The sequence below is a fragment of the Meles meles genome, chromosome 21, assembly GCF_922984935.1.
Source record: "Meles meles chromosome 21, mMelMel3.1 paternal haplotype, whole genome shotgun sequence".
Classification (NCBI taxonomy): domain Eukaryota; kingdom Metazoa; phylum Chordata; class Mammalia; order Carnivora; family Mustelidae; genus Meles; species Meles meles.
In genome coordinates, this window is record NC_060086.1 from 36,374,087 (window position 1) to 36,392,582 (window position 18,496).

General features: G+C 48.8%; 1 protein-coding gene across 2 annotated transcripts in view; it reads left to right on the forward strand.

Annotated features, from left to right (window-relative positions):
• GRIN2A (glutamate ionotropic receptor NMDA type subunit 2A) overlaps positions 1–18,496 on the forward strand; it is a 370,568-nt gene that overhangs the window by 299,852 nt on the left and 52,220 nt on the right. For both annotated transcript variants that reach the window (XM_045994068.1, XM_045994069.1), the window contains exons 10-11: positions 2,691–2,920; positions 10,198–10,358. In XM_045994068.1, the coding sequence (XP_045850024.1) occupies positions 2,691–2,920; positions 10,198–10,358 (391 nt within the window). The remainder of the gene's footprint in view (positions 1–2,690; positions 2,921–10,197; positions 10,359–18,496) is intronic.

The window sequence follows — 18,496 nt, forward strand, 5'->3', positions numbered from 1 at the left end:
TTCTAAGTGGATGGCTTCAAAAAGCTGCTGCGAGGACCAAATCTTTTTCATTAAACATGACTTAACTTGGTGGAAGACAGCCGGTCTTTGACGTAGAGCCATCCAGAATCAGGGCACCTGAATTTGCCACATACTCTTTTCACTGGGAAGATTCAGTACTGGAAACAGACAAACACGTCATGGGAATCTGTTAGGAACTTAATTTTATTGAGATCCTCCCACTTCTTCGCCACTGAGGAATGGTGATGACTGTCTGTAAACCATCTCCCATCCACCAAACACGGGGAAAATGCCGTGAATAATTGTGTTATGTTTAAATGGGAGAATTGTCAGCCTCCACTAAGAGGCCAATGTCATTAACCAATATGGAGCTTCCGGCAGTGGGGCCTGCGATCATATTTATGTTCGTGGGATCGGCGTTTGTGCTGTTTGTGAGTTCATGCATTTCTTTGATGAGTTTTTACCAAGTGGGTACTATGGGCCAGGCACTGTGCTAGGAGAGAGGAATAACATGGTAAATCGGGTAGAGATTTCCTGACCCCCAGAGAGCCGAGAATTTAGTTGCAAAGACCACACATGAACACGTGCATTAATAATCACAGGCAGTAATAAATTTCAAGGAGAAGCGGGACAGAAACCAAAGTGAAATGATGAGAGGGGGTCCCTACTTTAGATAAGATGGCCAAGCAGGGAAGAACTTTCAGAAGACAGGACATTTAAGCTGAGAGCAGAAGGATGAGATGTCATGTGAAAAAAAAAAATGGAGGGAAAGGCATTTGATGCAGAGGGAGCAGCAATGCAAAGGCCTCGTTGGGGAATCGAGCTTGATGAAATGGAAGAGAGTGAGGGAGGTGGACAGGATACAAGATGAAGGGAAGAGGTAGGATGAAACATGAACAGTGTGGGAAGGTCACTGGGGCAACTCTCTCAAACAAGGGGAGGGGCAGGCAGCAGTAGACAGAGGGAGCCCAGTGAGGAACATACTTGTTTTCTGAGAGCAAGGATTACGGTGGTTTGGACTTGGCTGGAGATAAGCAGGCAAATCAGGGCTATATCTTGGAAGATCAAACATGATCCAAAGGCCAGTCACATGTAATGATTCCTCCTTTGGCTGAAGCCCACAGTTTCAAGACTATGGTAAAGCGAGGAACCCAGCCCACGACCTCCCCAGCCCTTCCGTCCCCTCGAGGCATCTCGTTCCCTGCTCATCTGCCTGCTCATCATCCCTGCTCAGTGGAAGCTCTCCAGAAAGACCAGCGACTTGTTTCTTTGTGCAGTATGGTTTTCTGTTACATTTCACTGCACTTTATGGGGAAGATTTTATGCACGGCTCAGTAATGGTATTCATGAATCAGGAATTCCCAAAAGTCTTGGACAGAACCCCTGCAAGGACCTGTTTCTGATTCCCATACAGCCACCACTCCTGGCCAGCACGCATCCCTAATAAAATTAAGGAGTTCATGAAGTTAACTGGATGGGATCTAATTATTTTTTTTTTCTTAAGAGTTCTTGGCATCTCAGGAATAAGCCCAGAAGATTTATTATGAAACTAGGCAAAGAGAGATGGAGATTGAGGATACCAGAATTAATTGCCTTCCCTTTAATGTGCTGAATGGGGGATGTTATAAATACTGGTGTAGCCAGAGTTTGGCCTCCAATGTGCAGAAAGCTTGCCTCTCCCAGGCTCCCTGCCCAGAACGTCATACCTTCGATCCTTGATTCACTTCTGCCGCTCTGCTGATGTTGCCAACTGAAGTCTGAGTAGATCATTTTTTCAGATCATCATTTACTTAAATGACATAAAAATTAACCTTCTGTTAAAGGAAGACCTCTTGCCTATGAAATGAGGGCAGACATTGGTTTTTTTCCCCCATGTGCAAAAGAGGTGTGAAAGCCCGATGGTGTGCATTTCCCAGTGTGCGTAGATCACCACCCCCGCCGCCAACACGCTGGGCCATGTTGCCCTGCCTCTTTAGTTCAGCTGGCTCCAAGGCCCATTTTAAGAATCTTCAAAGGGACCTGTAGGTGTTTAAAGGCTACACCGAGGGAGAGAAAGTGCTGGGATATCGAAGCTCGTGGTCCATGACCTGCAGCCACATGTCTTGCATCTGGGAAGTGCTGGAAGAATGAAGCTCTATTGTTTGGCTCCTTGATGTCTCCATTTGCAGAGGGTTTTCGTTGGGTTTCATTCCTCTACTGTGGTTTCATTACTCTCCTTTTCATTTGGTTTCATTCCCATCTGAGTTTGGGCAGGAACAGTTGCTAGGGACAGTTGGATTAGAATACCACACATCACCCGGTGAGAACCGAAGCCACCCCCACGTACACGTTTTTGTAAGACTCGCTCTATCTATTAAAGGAGATTGGTTCCCCCAAATGGAAATCGAGTCCAAATTTACAACCGGCCCGAATGCAATGTCTCATCCAAACCCACAGTTTACATGGCCATTTGTTTCTCCTCTCTTGCTTATTTTTGATTTCCCCTTCTTTTAAGAAACGTGGCAAGAATCTAGTCAGAAATGCGGGAGAAGGGCTCGTTGTTGAAGATAAAGGGAGCTGGGGCAGCCAGGGTTCTGGGCAGTGATGGGGGGCAAGCATGAGAGACCCGTTCCATCTTCAGACCTGTGGCGGGGCTGCGGGTGGCCGCCATGTTGTCCTTCGGAGACGATACTGTCCTTTGTTATTGGCAGCACCCCACGGGCCTTCTTTCACGATTGGCAAAGCTATATGGCTCCTCTGGGGCCTGGTGTTCAACAACTCCGTGCCTGTGCAGAACCCCAAAGGGACCACCAGCAAGATCATGGTGTCCGTGTGGGCCTTCTTCGCCGTCATATTCCTGGCCAGCTACACGGCCAACCTGGCTGCTTTCATGATCCAGGAGGAATTTGTGGACCAAGTGACCGGCCTCAGTGACAAAAAGGTAAGGTCACCTCGCTTTCCTCACCGCCTGAGGGGTGGCTCTTACCTGCTCTCCCCTCAGAAGGGCGTGATGCGGGCTTCTATTATCCAAACCCATTGACTGACTCTAAAGCCCAAAGCCAGACGGGTTTTGTGTTTTGTGTTTTGTGTTGTTTTTGCCTCTGAACTTAAATTGACATATTGCTAAGAATTTTAGAAACAGTACCTTAAGCTCAGCCCTGAAGGGGCTAAAAGATTCCAGATCTCATTAGGAAGCATTGTTTCCACCAAAGGGTCCCTTCTCGTATTTACAGGATCACCACAGGGATGGTTCCCAAGGCTCTGTGACTTGTGGGAGGGCCCAGGCTGGGGTTCTCCCTTCACGGGAGCGTGTGATGATGGTGTGAAGATGACGAGCTTCGATGGGGGACAACTTGGGAGGAAGTGGGGTGCTCTCAGCTGTAGCCCCTTCCCTGTTCTCCAGCCTTGGCTGAGTCTCTAGGACCTGCCACGCCTTGGGTTTCTCATCCATGACACAAATGAAAGTCATCCCTATGGCCTATCCGGAGACCAGATTGACCGCTCCTTTTGACCCGGGTGGTCGGGCAGCCCCGCCGTGTGCATTCTCGACTCACCTGGAATTTCCTTAGGGGATACAAAAGGAACAGAGAGGGTTTTTCATTCGCCACCGGTTCCTTTTACTCAGGCGTGTCTCCAGCCCCCGCCACATGGGGCTGTGCTCCCCGAATCAGCAAGATAGCAGGACTCACACCTGCCGTCTCCATTCTCCGCTGTAGTGCTGCGAGGGGGGCGGGCTGTGAGTGGCTATTGAGAAAGGCGCATGGGGGAAGAAGAGAGGTAAACTGCGTGCATCCTTCCATTGAAATTGTGGGTTCAGCAAACAGACTCTGACTTGCTAAGCTCAGCAGTGTGGGGATTGCTGCACGACCGAGATTGTCCGGCTCGTGTATGCGGCTGATCATCTCTCTTTATAAAATCCCACCAGCGTGTCTTGCTGACATAAGTCTACGTATATTCTTTTGGCATTCATCAACAAACTGCTGAATAGAAAATCAACCATGAAAAGCCCTAACTGCTTTTCTGTGACATACGCTGTGCTTGAAAGAGGTGCAGAGAAGGCCTGTCATCAGGGAGATGACGAGGGGCGGGGGCTGGGTTGGTCTCTCTCTGATGGCTTCCCATTGCAGCTTGAGTAAATGCCAGGCTGCTTCCGGTGGTGGCAGAGCCCTGGATCCTCTGTCCCACCCCCCAGGAGTCCACTCCTTCTTGCTCACGAGCTCCCTCCGTCCCGCCACCACCTTCCTTCAGTATCCCAAGCATCTTTCCACCACAGGACTCTTGCACTGGTCATGGGCTCTGCTTCGCATGTTCTTCCCCATTGTCTGTGGCTGGCTCCTGCTTGACTTTCACGCCTGAGGGGCAGCATCACCTGCTGGGAGAGGTCTTCCCAGCCACTCTGGCGAACTTTGCAGCCTGAGCTTATACTCTCGTGAAACTTACATTCTAGTAGAAAGTAACAAGCAACAGGCGAATAAACGTAAATGGGGAAGTACATCCCAGGCGGGACCAGTATTAGAAAGGAGGTGAGACCGATGAGATTAGAGGTGGTGCTTAGGATAGAGTTGGTTGGCGTGTAGGGTGCGTTCAGGACGTCCTTGTATGTTGACTGAGAAGTGCGTGGTGTGGAGGACACTGTGGGCGCCCCGTCCGGCTCTCCCGGTGTCCCCTTTTCCAGCTCTGTGTGCCCATCCCCCATTTGCTGACAGGCTCCTCGCAGGGATCTTCAGAGGGTGATGACCGTGGTGTCCAGGAACAGTAAAGGCCTGGAGATTGGATTTCCCCCAGTCCTTTCGTTCCCCGTAACCAACAGCCAACCAGTGTGGGGTGCAAAATGGGCGTAACTACTCCATTGAGTCCAGGCGCCCAGGGGATGCTTTCTCTGGAGCTCCCTGCGGGATCAGGTGAAAGCTGAGACGTTGCCCCAAATCACCCCTCCGTTGGCTTCCTCTCCTTCCCTGACCTCCTGCCCGCGCTCCCTTCCTGATCTCTCTGGGAGCCCTTCCGTAGGATATGGTGTTCACCCAAGCCTTGGCTCGGGGTTAGCTTCTAAATCTCACGGCACCTGTGAGACAGCAGATCGGGTCAGGAAGACCCTGTTCCCGTCCCCGTCCCCCTGTCCCCCTCCACCACCTGCCATGTGCGGGCTGCACGGGCCCCACTGCCTCATTCCTCCCCTACATTTGGGAGAAGAGGTTGGAGCGAGTGCGATAAGAAACAGCGATCCAGAACATGCCTTGTAGCTCCTAGAGTCCCCTATGGCTACAGAGCGGTGGGCCACGACGCCATCACTCCATGGAGGCCAAAATCAGCAGCTAGGGGTCGCACAGAAGCAGTGGGGGCCGCGTCCTCAGCAAAGGGTTTTTCTCCAGAAAGTCGTTGGCAGCCCATGTTGCCTTTTGTTGCCATGTTCAAAGGCAAGGGGAGAAAACAGTCCCTTGCCACATAGTTTTGGGTGTAAACAACATGACCGCTTGTGGGAAAACTAATTAGAAGCACGAGTAATTTGACTGACCTTCCCTGACGCGGAGACACCCAGGAACAGATCCCACATCCTCTTGGGACACAGCTCGGCCTCCCAGCTCAGAGCGTTAGCAGCAAGCGGATAGCTCTCTTAATTAAATGCTTGCTGCAATTAGATAAACAGCAAAATTCTTGGAGTACATAAGCTAAATGCTCCCAGAAGATTAATAGCAGATATACCAAGAAAGTCTGCAAAAGAAAAATCTGTACTGAATCAATTTATTTTAATACTGTACACGGTGGGCTTTCCTCCCTTCCTTTTTTTTTTTTTTAATCACCATTACCTATGTAACAACTTAACAACTTGGGTTTATGATGCTTTTCAAACATTTTGCAGCCTCAATGCTTGCTGGGAAAAGCACCTTTGAAGCCCACAGTGCTCAGATGAGCTTGGGCTTCAATTATAAATAAGCAGATTCGTGGGTAGATGCTCCCCTAGGGATTACTGAAGGAAAGTTGAAATGTTGGTGGGGCACCTTTCCGACGTGGTGGTGATCACTAGGGTAGCGGAGCTCCATCCCTGGGAAGCAGCATAATGTGATGGGAAGAGCACAGTCGTCTTCGGGGTCCGGTGAACCTGCGGTCAGATCTTGACCTTGCTGCAACATGGTCTTGGGGCCTTCGGTATGTCTGTATCCCCAAGGCTTAATTTCCTAACGAGAGTGGGGGCGGGTATTAATACCTCTCTGGCAAGGTTGATAGGAGGCTTAGAAATAATCCCCATGGGCGCCTGGGTGGCTTAGTGGGTTAAAGGCTCTGCCTTCAGCTCAGGTCATGATCTCAGGGTCCTGGGATGGAGCCCTGCATCCGGCTTTCAGCTCAAGCAGGGAGTCTGCTTCCTCCTCTCTCTCTCTCTCTCTCTGCCTACTTGTGATCTCTGTCTGTCAAATAAATAAATAAATAATCTTAAAAAAAAAAAAAAGAAAGAATCGCCACCCCCGTGCATGTGGATAATCCTATTAGAAGGGCTCGTCCTCCTTCCACCTTCCTCTCCTCTTCATCGCCCTCCTCCTCCTCCTTTGTGATCAGCCTCCCTGCCCGGTGAGCCCCTTCCTCACTTCTGGGTCTCGCGAGCCGCTCCATTAGCTGGCCTTTGCTGATAAAAGGGGGTTTTCCGAAAGTCTCCTTGGCAGAGGAGCCCAGGCACGTGTCCCCGTGGAGCTGGGCTGTCTCTCAGTGCTGTGTCCATACCGCTGGGTGGTCACTGGCTGAACAGAGAGGCCTCTGAACCTCTCCTCTCTGCTAAGGCCCCCGATTGTTTCATGCTGAGCCCCAGAAGCATGTGGCCCACCGCCCGCCAGAGAAGACCGTACCTGCGACATGGGGCTCCCAACTGCCAAGGCCCCCTTATTTATAGCCACAGAAGACAGATATTTTTAACGAGTGTATAGTTTGGGTGTGTTAAGGGAATGAAGCAACGTCCTGGTCAGTTGCCATGTTTTCCCTACATGTTTCATTTCCTGTATCTTGCATCTCTACTTCCTCCACCCTAAAGGGCTTGTCTTCAGAGCGGGAAGCCCTAGGGAGTTCTCCTGCCCCCAGGTGTCGCGATGACTGGGGACCTCTCTGCCTCACCCCTTCCTTTGCTTGAGCCCATGTTTGTTTCTTTCTGTTTGCACACGGAACCCTCCGGGAGAAGGTGACGCTGGAAATCATTCCGGTCAAGTACATGGACAGTGTCCTCGGTGGGAGGCCCTGGGATTTAAGAGATGAGCTGCGCTTGCCCCTGTTTTTCACCGTGTAGGTCCTGGCTTTTGAGTGAGTCATGAAAATAATTCAGGGGTCGTGACCATTTAAAAAAAAAAAAAATAGAACATAGCGGATGACGTTAGAATAGATCCCCTGTAGGAAAAGTGCCCCGCAGGGCTGCCCACGTGCGTGTGCGTGTGTGCGCGTGGGGAGAGTGGGCGTGAAGGAGTGTCCTGGGCTGTGGACCGTGCCCTGAGAGCCCTGCTTTGAAACGTTTGACAGCCTTGACAGAATGGGAAAGATTCTTGGGTCTCGGTGCTGGGCTGGATTTTGCATGCAGGGAGGATCCAGTCCAGGCCCGGGAAGCACGGAAATTCATCCTTGAGGCCGAATATCCGTCTCCATCACTGTGTGAAGAGAAATAGGGATGGAAGGAAACCTAAAGAGCTACATGGCTTCCGTGCCGCGGATGGGGAAGGCGCTTGGTCCAGTGGTCCCAACGGTCCACGCCCCCAGAGAGTTGGCACCGGCTGTTAACAGCTAGATTTACGAAGAGCATCATTACCGCCGTCCCCGGAGTCGGCAGCTGCCGCGCCAACAAGCCCGCGCCGGCGCCCCCTCCCCACTTGGTGATGAGTTGGGGCACTGCCTGCCACACTAAGTGCAAAGAGCATTTTGCTGTTCGTACGTGGGTGCATGCACACACACACACACACACACACACACACACACACACAGTCTCCTAATGCAAGGCACCGGCAGCACGGTCTCATTTGGACAGGGTATGGCCAGGTCCCCCAAATGCGGTAGCGGCTGCTTATTACACAGCGGCGTGCCTGATTTAGGAGACACGGTTTTCAACTGGAAATTTTAACTAACGGTAAAGCAAAGTGTGAGTCTGGACGGAAGAATGATGTTTTTGGTTCGTTTGGCTTGGGTAAACTTGGACGCCTTCTCTAGTAGCTCTGAGTTGCACGGAAGAAGGCTGGCTTGCAAGTCGGAGACATCTGTGGATCCCAGCCTTGGTCCCGCCGTGGCTTTGCTGGGTGCCCTTCCCTTCCCTCTAAAAGAGGAGAGGTTACTAATGACAGTCTGTGAGGAATGACAGAGTTCATGAGGACAGGCATATGAAGGATCGGATTCTGGGCTGCTGCTTGCAAGCAGTGGGGTCCTAAACAGGTCAGGTAACCCCTCTGAGCCTCAGTTTCCTCGTCTGTAAAATGGAGCCTCCAAGATTAGCTACCTGGCAGATTCATCATGAGGATGAAATGATCCAGCATTTGTAAAGTCATTGGCACAGGGCTGGCTATTGTTACATTCCTTTATAGTTCCAGAATGTCATACGTCATTGAAAAATGAAGCCCAGGTTACTTTTTTACCCATGCTAATAGTAAAAATAAAAAGTAATAGTAACTATTTTTGAGCGCTTAGTCTGTTGTAGACAGTATTTTAATTACTTGACAAATTATAATAATTTTAGAACTTCCCATTGACGCTGCAAGGGAAGTACGGGTATGTTTTCCACTCTAGAGACAGGAAACAAATGGGGACAGTGTGAAGTGCTTTATCCAAGGTCCCACAGTTCGTTAATGACAGAATCCGATTTTTTAACTCTGAACCTGAGCTCACACTTATACCTATATCCCTGTGCTGATGCAAGATTTTATTTCTGTGTCTGGGACTCAGACCTAGGACTCTTGACTCTGAGTCTGGTTGGGTTGCCCCAAACACTGATGTTGTGAACAAATGGTATCAGGGAAGAGAATCAGAATATGGCCATCCAACCTTTCTGGAGGCCTGAGAGCCAAGCAAGACATGGGCATCACCGGGAGGCTAATGGTTAGGAGGAACTTCAGCTCCAGAAATGTTCATAGAGCCTGTCATCATGCCTGGAATAGATCAGACCCCCCAATAGTTTTGGGTGCATGCGTGCGTGAATGAGTGGATGAGTGGAGAATGAGTGAATGGCAAACACATAGTCGTTGTAGGGGAGGAAAGGTAATTTTCTCTCTACCCTTGTAGGTTCTTGGCTGAGATGCCTCTATAATAAAAGACAGATTAACAGGAGAAAAACAAACATAAGTTTAATAGCATGGATACCTTCTGTAGACATGGGACATGCCTAGGAAAACAGAGTACCTCCCTGAAGTGACCCAAGCCTCCAGCTTGAACGGCCCCTCCAGCTAACCACAAAAGAGCGATGCTGGAAGCCTGGGTGGGGAGGCCAGGAAAAGCACAGTTAAACAAGGGTGAGGTTATTAGGCAGATTTAAGTCGGTGCCTTCAACACTGGTAAGAGTTTCTACAGTTCAAGTCCTCTTCCTCTTCTGGGCGCTAAGAGGAAGACCTCCCTCTAGGTAGAACTTTCCCTTATCCGCGTAAATGCCTCTTGAGGAAGGGTTAACTCCTCTCCAGAGCTCCTTTTGTGTCTGCTGTTTCTTAAAAATAGCCAGCCAAAGAAGCCAGCCTCTTACGCCAAGGACGCATATTTTGGGGTGATACGTTCCATTGCTCATCGTTTCCTAGGGGAGGTGACGGGAATTGTCGGTGGGATTCGGAGAAGGGGGCGATTGGTGGGGAAAGCAGAAAATTTCACTAGAAGATAGATAAATGAACCGAGTAAAGCAATACCTTCATTCTAGACCACTTGGTGTCTCCCAAGTATGGCCCACGTGCCCGCCACAAGGCTAGCTCTATAACGGGGTCGAAAAAGTCGATCCGACAGATGTCTCTAGCACACCCAGCCCGGCCCATTGCTGGGCACTGGGGGGACAGGTGGGAACGAGACAGAGGCTGTTCCTGACCTCCTAGAGCTGGCAGGCCAGTGGCAGGAGTGATTAAATCAAAAAGGAAGCCCAGAAATTCTCGGCGTTTTCAGCTGTCCTGTGCGGATGTCGTAAGTCACACGTATGTTGAACTCTGACACAAGACAGAATGGTGGCTGACCTCTCCTCCTTCTCTCTCTGTCTCTGCCCTGTCTGTCTGTCTGTCTCTCTCTTTCTCTCTCCAGTTTCAGAGACCTCACGACTATTCCCCACCTTTCCGATTTGGCACGGTGCCTAACGGCAGTACTGAAAGAAACATTCGTAATAACTACCCCTACATGCATCAGTACATGACCAAATTCAATCAGAAGGGAGTGGAGGATGCCTTGGTCAGCTTGAAAACAGGGTAAGGATGTGATGGGTTGCTTTCCTCCCCCCCCCCTTTTTTTTCCCCTCCTTCCGCAGGTCTACCAGTGGGTAAACCTCACAAGAAAATGACTCTCCGTCTTGGTGTTTATTTGCCCTCAGCTCTGTATTTTCTGGAAAGCAGCTGCGGTTTAGATGAACCCCAGTGGAGGGCTGCTTTTGTGCACTTGATAAGCATCACGGGCTTCCCTTGGAGTTGTGTTAAGGAAAAGCAAAGCCCGGACGCTTTGAAATGCAGAGCACCGGAGGGTTTTCTTAAAGGGATTAAGAGCTGGGGCAGGCTCTGTGGGAGATTTCAGCCAAAGAGAAAGATCTCAAGAGTTTGTGAGCTTCTTGAAAGTGCTGAAAGGGGAGGGCTATGGGTTCTTATCTGGTTTGGGGTAGGAGTTTTTGGGGTGCAGCTTTGTGTGAAAGCCGAGAGTATCGAGAGTATCGCATTGACAGAGAAGAGAGGAGACGGGGAGAGAAAAGCAGTGTGAACTCGTTGTCTCAAAAGCTACAGCTGAGGTTCCCGTCTACCTGTTGGCATCGCAAAGCCTTGCATGCTCGAGATAAGGAACCGTCTAGAAAAGAGGGCACCACCGAGGCCGGGATTTGAAGATGCGAAGCTGTAGTGTGGCTCCCCTCCCCTGCTGCTGTTTCTCTGGCTCGGGGTAGATGCCTCATTGTTCCCAGCCTCATCTGTAAGATGGGACTCATACCGGGAGCTTCAGAATGTCAGGGATGTGCCAAGTGTGTTTCTGGGAGGGTTCCACTCAAAACGAGTCTGTTTCTGAATGAAGTTCTTTCACGAGGGCAGAAAACGGATTTCTGTGGGTTGCATGGGTCATTGGGATTCTTGAGCAGTGATCCATGACTGTCCTGAGCCCCCCTGGAGCTTGGTCTGTGGCCTCTTCCTCTCGGCCGTCCTGCAAGCCTCCCTCGTGTCCGGTGGGGCACACAGGCCCCATCTAAACCCTCAAGCCTCATCCCTGCACGCTTTCCAGCTTTGGCTGGTGGCATTTTGTCTCTTCAGTCTCTGTGGAATCTCTTTAGTACCTCAGCAGGAACTTGAGAAGCCGAGCCTGTGACTTAACCATGCGCCGCTCGCGCTGGCTCGGGGTGATTTTTAAAAAACATCATATTCGAGCATAACACGAATGCAGAAAAGATACACGTGTAGCATAGAGGGCCTGAGGACTTGGCACAAACTGACCATCCAGGTCCGTTCATAAGACCTGGCCGGTTCCCAGAAAGCCCACCACTGCCTTTTCCAGGGGCCGGTCTCGCGTCTAAAGCTCTGGATGCTTTTGGCCTGCTGTTCTCACGTGTGAGTGAAAGCACAGTGGACATTTTCTGTTCCGTCTTCTTTCAGCTGAGCTGTTTGGGACACGGTTGTGTGTCATCCTGGGCCTGCCCTCTCATCGCTGCAGGGAGTTTCAGGATGGGGCCAAGCCCCAAAGCCATCCAGCTCTTCTCATCTTGGGGAACGTGGGGGCGGTGTCCCATCCTGGGCTCTGGCGAGGAGTGCTCCTAGGGTGTTCTCCGTCAGCTCTGTCCTTGCACGAGGGGGCACGTTGTTCTCAGTGTGTACCTGAGACAGGACTCGCCAAGCTACAGATGCGCGTATGTTCGATTTTACGAGATACCAGAAAATTCCGACGACTTTCCAGCTGAGCCCCACTTACGGGTTTTGTTTCTCTTTCTGCCATGGTCTTTTCATCAACATCCACTATCGCTTGGGACAGGCGGCGAATGCAAACACGGATGACAGTGGTAGAAACAGCGGGTGGAGCCTGGCTCGCCCCCCTCCATCCATCTGTCACCCAGCACACAAAATGCGTTGTTTTCTTTCTTTTCCCATTTTTTTTTTAAACAATGCGAACAAAAAGGAACAGAGGAATGGAAAGAGTTCCTGGTCATAAATTGTACAAATTGTTTTCGGGAAGCCATGTAATAATTATGATATCCATCCCAGCAAACTTGGGCAGATGGCAGGTCTGCCCTATACGCAGTCTTCCATGTGGGGGACGTTTTGTCCTGTTACATTAAGCTCAGAAACTAGAGCTAGAGGGGTAGGAGTCTTTTTTAAAGGGACTCATTCTGCAGATGCCTCCGTGGCTCAGTTGGTGAAGTGGCTGCCTTCAGCTCAGGTCATGATCCCAGAGTCCTGGAATCGAGTCCTGCATTGGGCTCCCTGCTCAGCGGGGAGCCTGCTTCTCCGTCTGCTTCTCTCCCTGCTTCTCTCTCTGCTCATGCTCTCTCTTTCTCTCTCTCTCTCAAATAAATAAAATCTTTAAAAAAAGGAAAGAAAGAAAGAAAGAAAGAAAGAAAGAAAGAGCTCTGCGCGCCCATAAGGGTGAGGACATGTCCATGCTCTTTCCAGGAGGTTCCATTTCGATGGAGTGGTTGGGAAAACCACTTTATAACGAGCTCTGCTCAGCTATTTAAATTAATTAAATTAAATTTTGAACAGAGAGCACATTTACATAATTCAAAATCAAAAGGTATTGTAGAAAAAGGTAAACGGAAGAACCTTCCTGCCACACTGTTTCTCTCCTATCTCGTACCCCCCACAGTGGCCACATTTCCTGAGTGTCCTGTGTCCCTCCAGATTAGTCAGGGTGTAATTAAAAGCCTTCTGCAGTTCCTTTTTTTGAAAACATTCATTATTTTTTTTCTGTTGGTCTTTTCCTTACTAATTTACAGATTGGAGAAATAAGCCCGTTGTTGGTGGGACGATTACCAATGGTGTTCCCACCTTTCTTATCTTTTAAGCTTCCAGATGGTGTATGTTTTTCCATGCTGAGTTGTTGTTGTTGTTGTTTTTTTTGAAACAGTCAGATTTATCAATCTTTTTTTAAGTCTTCTGGATTCTGAGCCCTTCTGCACTCCAAAGGCAGAAAGTTATTTTTCATGTTTGGACGCTATCTTGGGGGGTAGAGGTGAGCTAGGATTCCAACCCCTCGAGGGATTATGAGAAACGAGATGTCAACACAGAACCATCCCAAGATCCGACCAACACCATGTGGGTCACGTCTGCTCCTCCTCCTCCAAGACTTCTGTCCTTCAAGTCATGTTATCTCTGTCATCTCGCTTCTGATCTTTTCCTTCCTTCTCACATCTCATTTCCTTTTTACGTTTTTTTTATTGTATATGTTAGTCATCATACAATACATTATTAGGTTTCGATGTAGTGTTCCAGGATTCATTGTTTGCATATAACACCCAGTGCTCCATGTAATCTGTGCCCATCATCAGGTTTGCCCATCCCCCAGCCCCTTCTCCTCTAAAACCCTCAGTTTATTTCTCAGAGTCCATAGTCTCTCATGGTTCGTCTCCCCCTCTGATTCTTCCCCCTTCACTTTTCCTTTCCTTCTCCTAATGTCCTTCATGTTATTCCTTATGTTCCACAAGTAAGTGAAACCATATGATAATTGACTTTCTCTGCTTGACTTACTTCACTCAGCATAATCTCCTCCGGTCCCATCCATGTCAATGCAAATGGTGGGTATTCATCCTTTTTGATGGCTGAGTAATATTCCATTGTGTATATGAACTGCATCTTCTTTATTCATTCATCTGAAGGGCATCTTGGGTCTTTCCATAGTTTAGCTATTGTGGACATTGCTACTATGAACATTGAGGTACCCATAGCCCTTCTTTTCACTACATCTGTATCTTTGGGGTAAATACCCATTCGTGCAAGTGTTAGGTCATAGGATAGCTCTATTTTTAGTTTTTTGAGGAATCTCCACACTGTTTTCCAAAGTGGCTGCACCAACTTGCATTCCCACCAACAGTATAAGAGGGTTCCCCTTACTCCATATCCTCTCCAACATTTGTTGTTCCCTGCTTTGTTAATTTTGGCCATTCTAACTGGTGTAGGGTGGTGTCTCAATGTGGTTTTGATTTGGATTTCCTTGATGGCTAATGATGATGAGCATTTTTACATATGTCTGTCAACCATTTGTATGTCTTCAATGGACAACTGTCTCTTCATTTCTTCTGCCCATTTTTGATTTAATTATCTGTTTTGTATGTGTTGAGTTTGAGAAGTTCTTTATGGATCTTGGATTATCAGGCCTTTGTCTGTAGTGTCATTTGTGAATATCTTCTCCCATTCCACGGGTTGCCTCTTTATTTCATTGACTATTTCCTTTGCTGTGTAGAAGCTTTTGATCTTGATGAAGTCCCCAAAATTCATTTTTGCTTTTGTTTCCCATGCCTTTGGAGATTTTTCCTGAAAGAAGTTGCTGTGGCCAATGTCAAAGAGGTTACTGTCTATGTTCTCCTCTAGGATTTTGATAGATTCCTGCCTCACAGTGAGGTCCTTTATCCATCTAGAGTTTATCTTAGTGTATGGTGTAAGAGAATGGTTGAGTTTCATTCTTCTACACATAGCTGTCCAATTTCCCCAGCACCGTTTACTGAAGACACTGTCTTTTTTTCCACTGGATAGTTTTTCCTACTTTGTCAACGATTATTTGACCATAGCATTGAGGGTCCATATCTGGACTCTGCTCTGTTCCATTGGTCTGTGTGTCTGTTTTTGCACCAGCACCGTGCTGTCTTGGTGACCACAGCTTAGTAATAAAGCTTGAAATCAGGCAACATGATGCTCCCAGCCTTGTGTTTCTTTTTCAGCATTTCCTTGGTGATTTGGGGTCTTTTCTGGTTCCATACAAATTTTAGGATTGCTTTGTTTCAGCTCTTTGAAGCATGCCGATGGTATTTTGATTGAGATGCTGTTGAAAGTATAGATTGCTCTGGGCAGCGCAGACATTTCAACAATGTTTATTCTTCCAATCCATGAGCATGGAATGTTTTCCATCTTTTTGTGTCATCTTCAGTTTCTTTCATGAGTGTTTCATAGTTCCTTGAGTATAGTTCTTTACATTTTTCATCATGCAATAGGTCATTTTAGAATATGATGCGTAGTATAAAATAATTTCACAGGAGTAAACACCACGGGGATATACTGTTGAAGGAGTGATAATAACAAAATGAACTCCTCGTGTACCCAACACCCAGCTTTAAAAATACAGTCATTCCCCTCCTTCACCACAGCGGCTCTGGAAGGTAGAGAGAGGAGGACTATGCACCCCTGAATTGTTAAACTTGAGGACATTCCCTTTATGGGGTCCCCAGGACCCTAAAATCCAGCAAGCCCTGGCTTAGAAAACGCAGAGCATCTAGCTCAGTGGCTGGGTCAGAGGTCTCTGACATGTGCTGCTCTGGGAAGACCTGGGTGTGTACACCAGGGTCAGTGGATGCGGAGGCCCCTTTGTGGAGCCTGGAAGGGCCTGGAACCCAAGAGAGGCCTTGGATTATGATCAAGAGTCCCAGCTTGGTCTCCATCTGGGTTCTATCCTTAGCTAGCCATGCCCTTGGGTCAGTCACGTCGTGTCTCTGAGTCTCAGTTCCCCAGCTAAAAAGCAAACACACTGAATCCTTTGGTCTCTGAAATGGTTCTGATATTCTCTTTTCTGTGTCAAACACTTCATTTAGAACTTCCCAGAAATACAAAATCCAGACAAGCCAGGTACATAAACATTGTCCCTCACGGAGAAAGAATGTAGAATAACTCTCCAAAGGTGCGGGGTCTCCAAGCCTGGCTAGGGAGCCGCCGCCTCCTGAATCACACGGTCACTCGTTAGATGCAAGTTCCTGTGGCCAACACGGGACCTTCTCTCTAGTGCTGGGGACGGTGAGTCCGCCTTTTCCCAAGCATCTTCCTGCTCCCGGTGATTTCGGTACATGCTAAACTTTGTGAGAACCACTGTTCTAAAGGAGTTCGTTTCCTAAACACATTTTCTTGAGAGGACACGTAAGAAGTAGACCAATCACTACAACCATGTGGCTTGTTTCTGGGATTCATAATCTAAGAGCATTAGAGAGAAACTTAAAACCAAGTGCAGTTTCATTGTTTCTGGAAATTGAAGATAAATGGAGAGGAACCATCCCAGAAATGAGCAGGCCAATCAATGAGAAAACAAGGTTTGACATGAGCTCATTGACAGAGATAGGACTTTTCAGGAATGAGTCTGTTGGGACCTGTGGGGCTCTCCGGAGCCAAGCGCAGATGAGTGGTTTGTGACCGCGGCTTTCTAGACCAGTGTTTCTCAGGAATGTGGCCTGAGCCTCAGTCAGTGGGTGCGCTAATGAGAATGTGGGTTCCTGAGCCCCACTGAACCACCAAATCTTCAATCTCCAGGGGCAGAGGCCAGGGGAATCTTCAGGTCATTCTCGGGGGGCAGTAATCCACTTTTGAGAACATCTGCTCTAGAAGACAGAGCCGAAGCTGAGATGAGTGGAGGCAGATTTAAATCTACAAATGGGGGCGCCTGGGTGGTGCAGTGGGTTAAAACCTCTACCTTCGGCTCAGGTCATGATCTCAGGGTCCTGGGATCGAGCCCTGCATTGGGCTCTCTGCTCTGCGGGGAGCCTGCTTCCTCCTCTCTCTCTCTGCCTGCCTCTCTGCCTACTTGTGATCTCTGTCTGTCAAATAAATAAATCCATCTTTAAAAAAAAAAAATCTACAAATGTTCCGTCATCAGAAGCTGATGTTCTCCAAGCGGTTTTGGCAAGTGGGCAAAGTGGAAGCAGAGTGCTTATGCCAGATTTGAATTCAACCGTCAACATCCCCAGGACTCCTACAAGCCTCATATTTCAAGACACAGGGGAATGGTCTGTGTTTAACTGATGTTCATGTACAGTTATTTGCATGTAAGTTTATGGAACGTCCTAACTTCCTTCAGAGGCATCCGCCTTTAGCCCTCGGCCTCCGGGTCCCCCAGCCCAACGGTGCTGGGAAACCGGCGGGCATCCGTCGGCCTCCCTAATTTGGACGAGTCAGAGAGAAGAACTGGAAGGGAGGGTCGCCTTGGGATCCTTAGGCATGTGCTACAAGGCTTGCATTGTGCTCTGTAAAGACAGACCCAGGGGAGCAGTCACATCCGCTTTCCTGTGTCAGAACTGTGTTCGTGGTGCAAGGGGGTGCCGAACCCCTATTCCAGAGCACCGTGTCTGTATCTGGTGCCCCAGATACAGGTCGTCCGTGGTTTTTTAGGAGGCTCCATAGTTGCACATGGGAGGTGGCGTTCCGCCTGGAGCAGACAGGACAGGGAAGAGGCAGGGAAGGGCGTTTTGGGAGGAGGGCACAGAGGAGCGGAGGCATGGGAGAAAGTCTGCGCATGTTCACTCAGTTGGAAGTGCCTTTGGGACCGTGTCCTCGTAGACCCTTCTCTCATCTCTGCACTGGTTGAAACCTAACAGTCTGTGTGATGGGCCCCAAGTGCTTCACGTGCATAATCTCATTTAATCGTCACAGCACTCTCTCTTTTTTAAAGATCTCTTCATGTATTTGAGAGAGAGAGAGAGAGAGCGAGCACACAAATGGGAGGGGCAGAGGGAGAGAGAAGCCCAAACAGACCCACACTGAGCACAGAGGCCGACGCAGGGCTCAATCCCATGACCCTGAGATCATGACCTGAGCTGAAATCTATAGTCGGACGCTCAACCGACTGAGCCCCACCAGGCGCCCCTCCTCGCAGCACTCTAAAGTGCTGGGTATCATTATTCTCTCTTTTAAGAGATGAAGAGCCTACACTTTAAATTACTCAAAAGGCTATTTGACTACATTGTAGAATTATTAGGAATTATCATTGGGTTTGGTTCCCCACTTGGCAACGCCGGCTAGGTGATCGGGTGTAAGCAGTTAGAGCCCAAGGAAGAACTGGAGACTGAAATTATGTATGTGTGTGTGTATGCATATTTAATACTGCATATAATATGCATCTGCTGTATACTGTCTGTGTATCCACTGACTATCTGAGAGCTGACGAGGTCACGGCATCCTCATTTCCATCCTCAAAAGAAACTGGTCCAGAGATGCGGAGATGGCCAAGGCAGAAGTAGACTGGGAAGGCATAACCCTGATGCTTAGCTGCTACATACAGCATGTTCTTTTCAGGATGCCTTGTGGGCAGGTTTCATTCACTGCATTTTGTGGGGCAAGCAGGATCAAATGCAGAGGGTTCATTTTCCGCTGCCGAGTTCGAGTGCAGGCATAGACGTGAGGGTGTGATGAGCCCTTGTCCTAAGTGGGGTAGCGTCGTCTCCAGAGAAAATCAGATC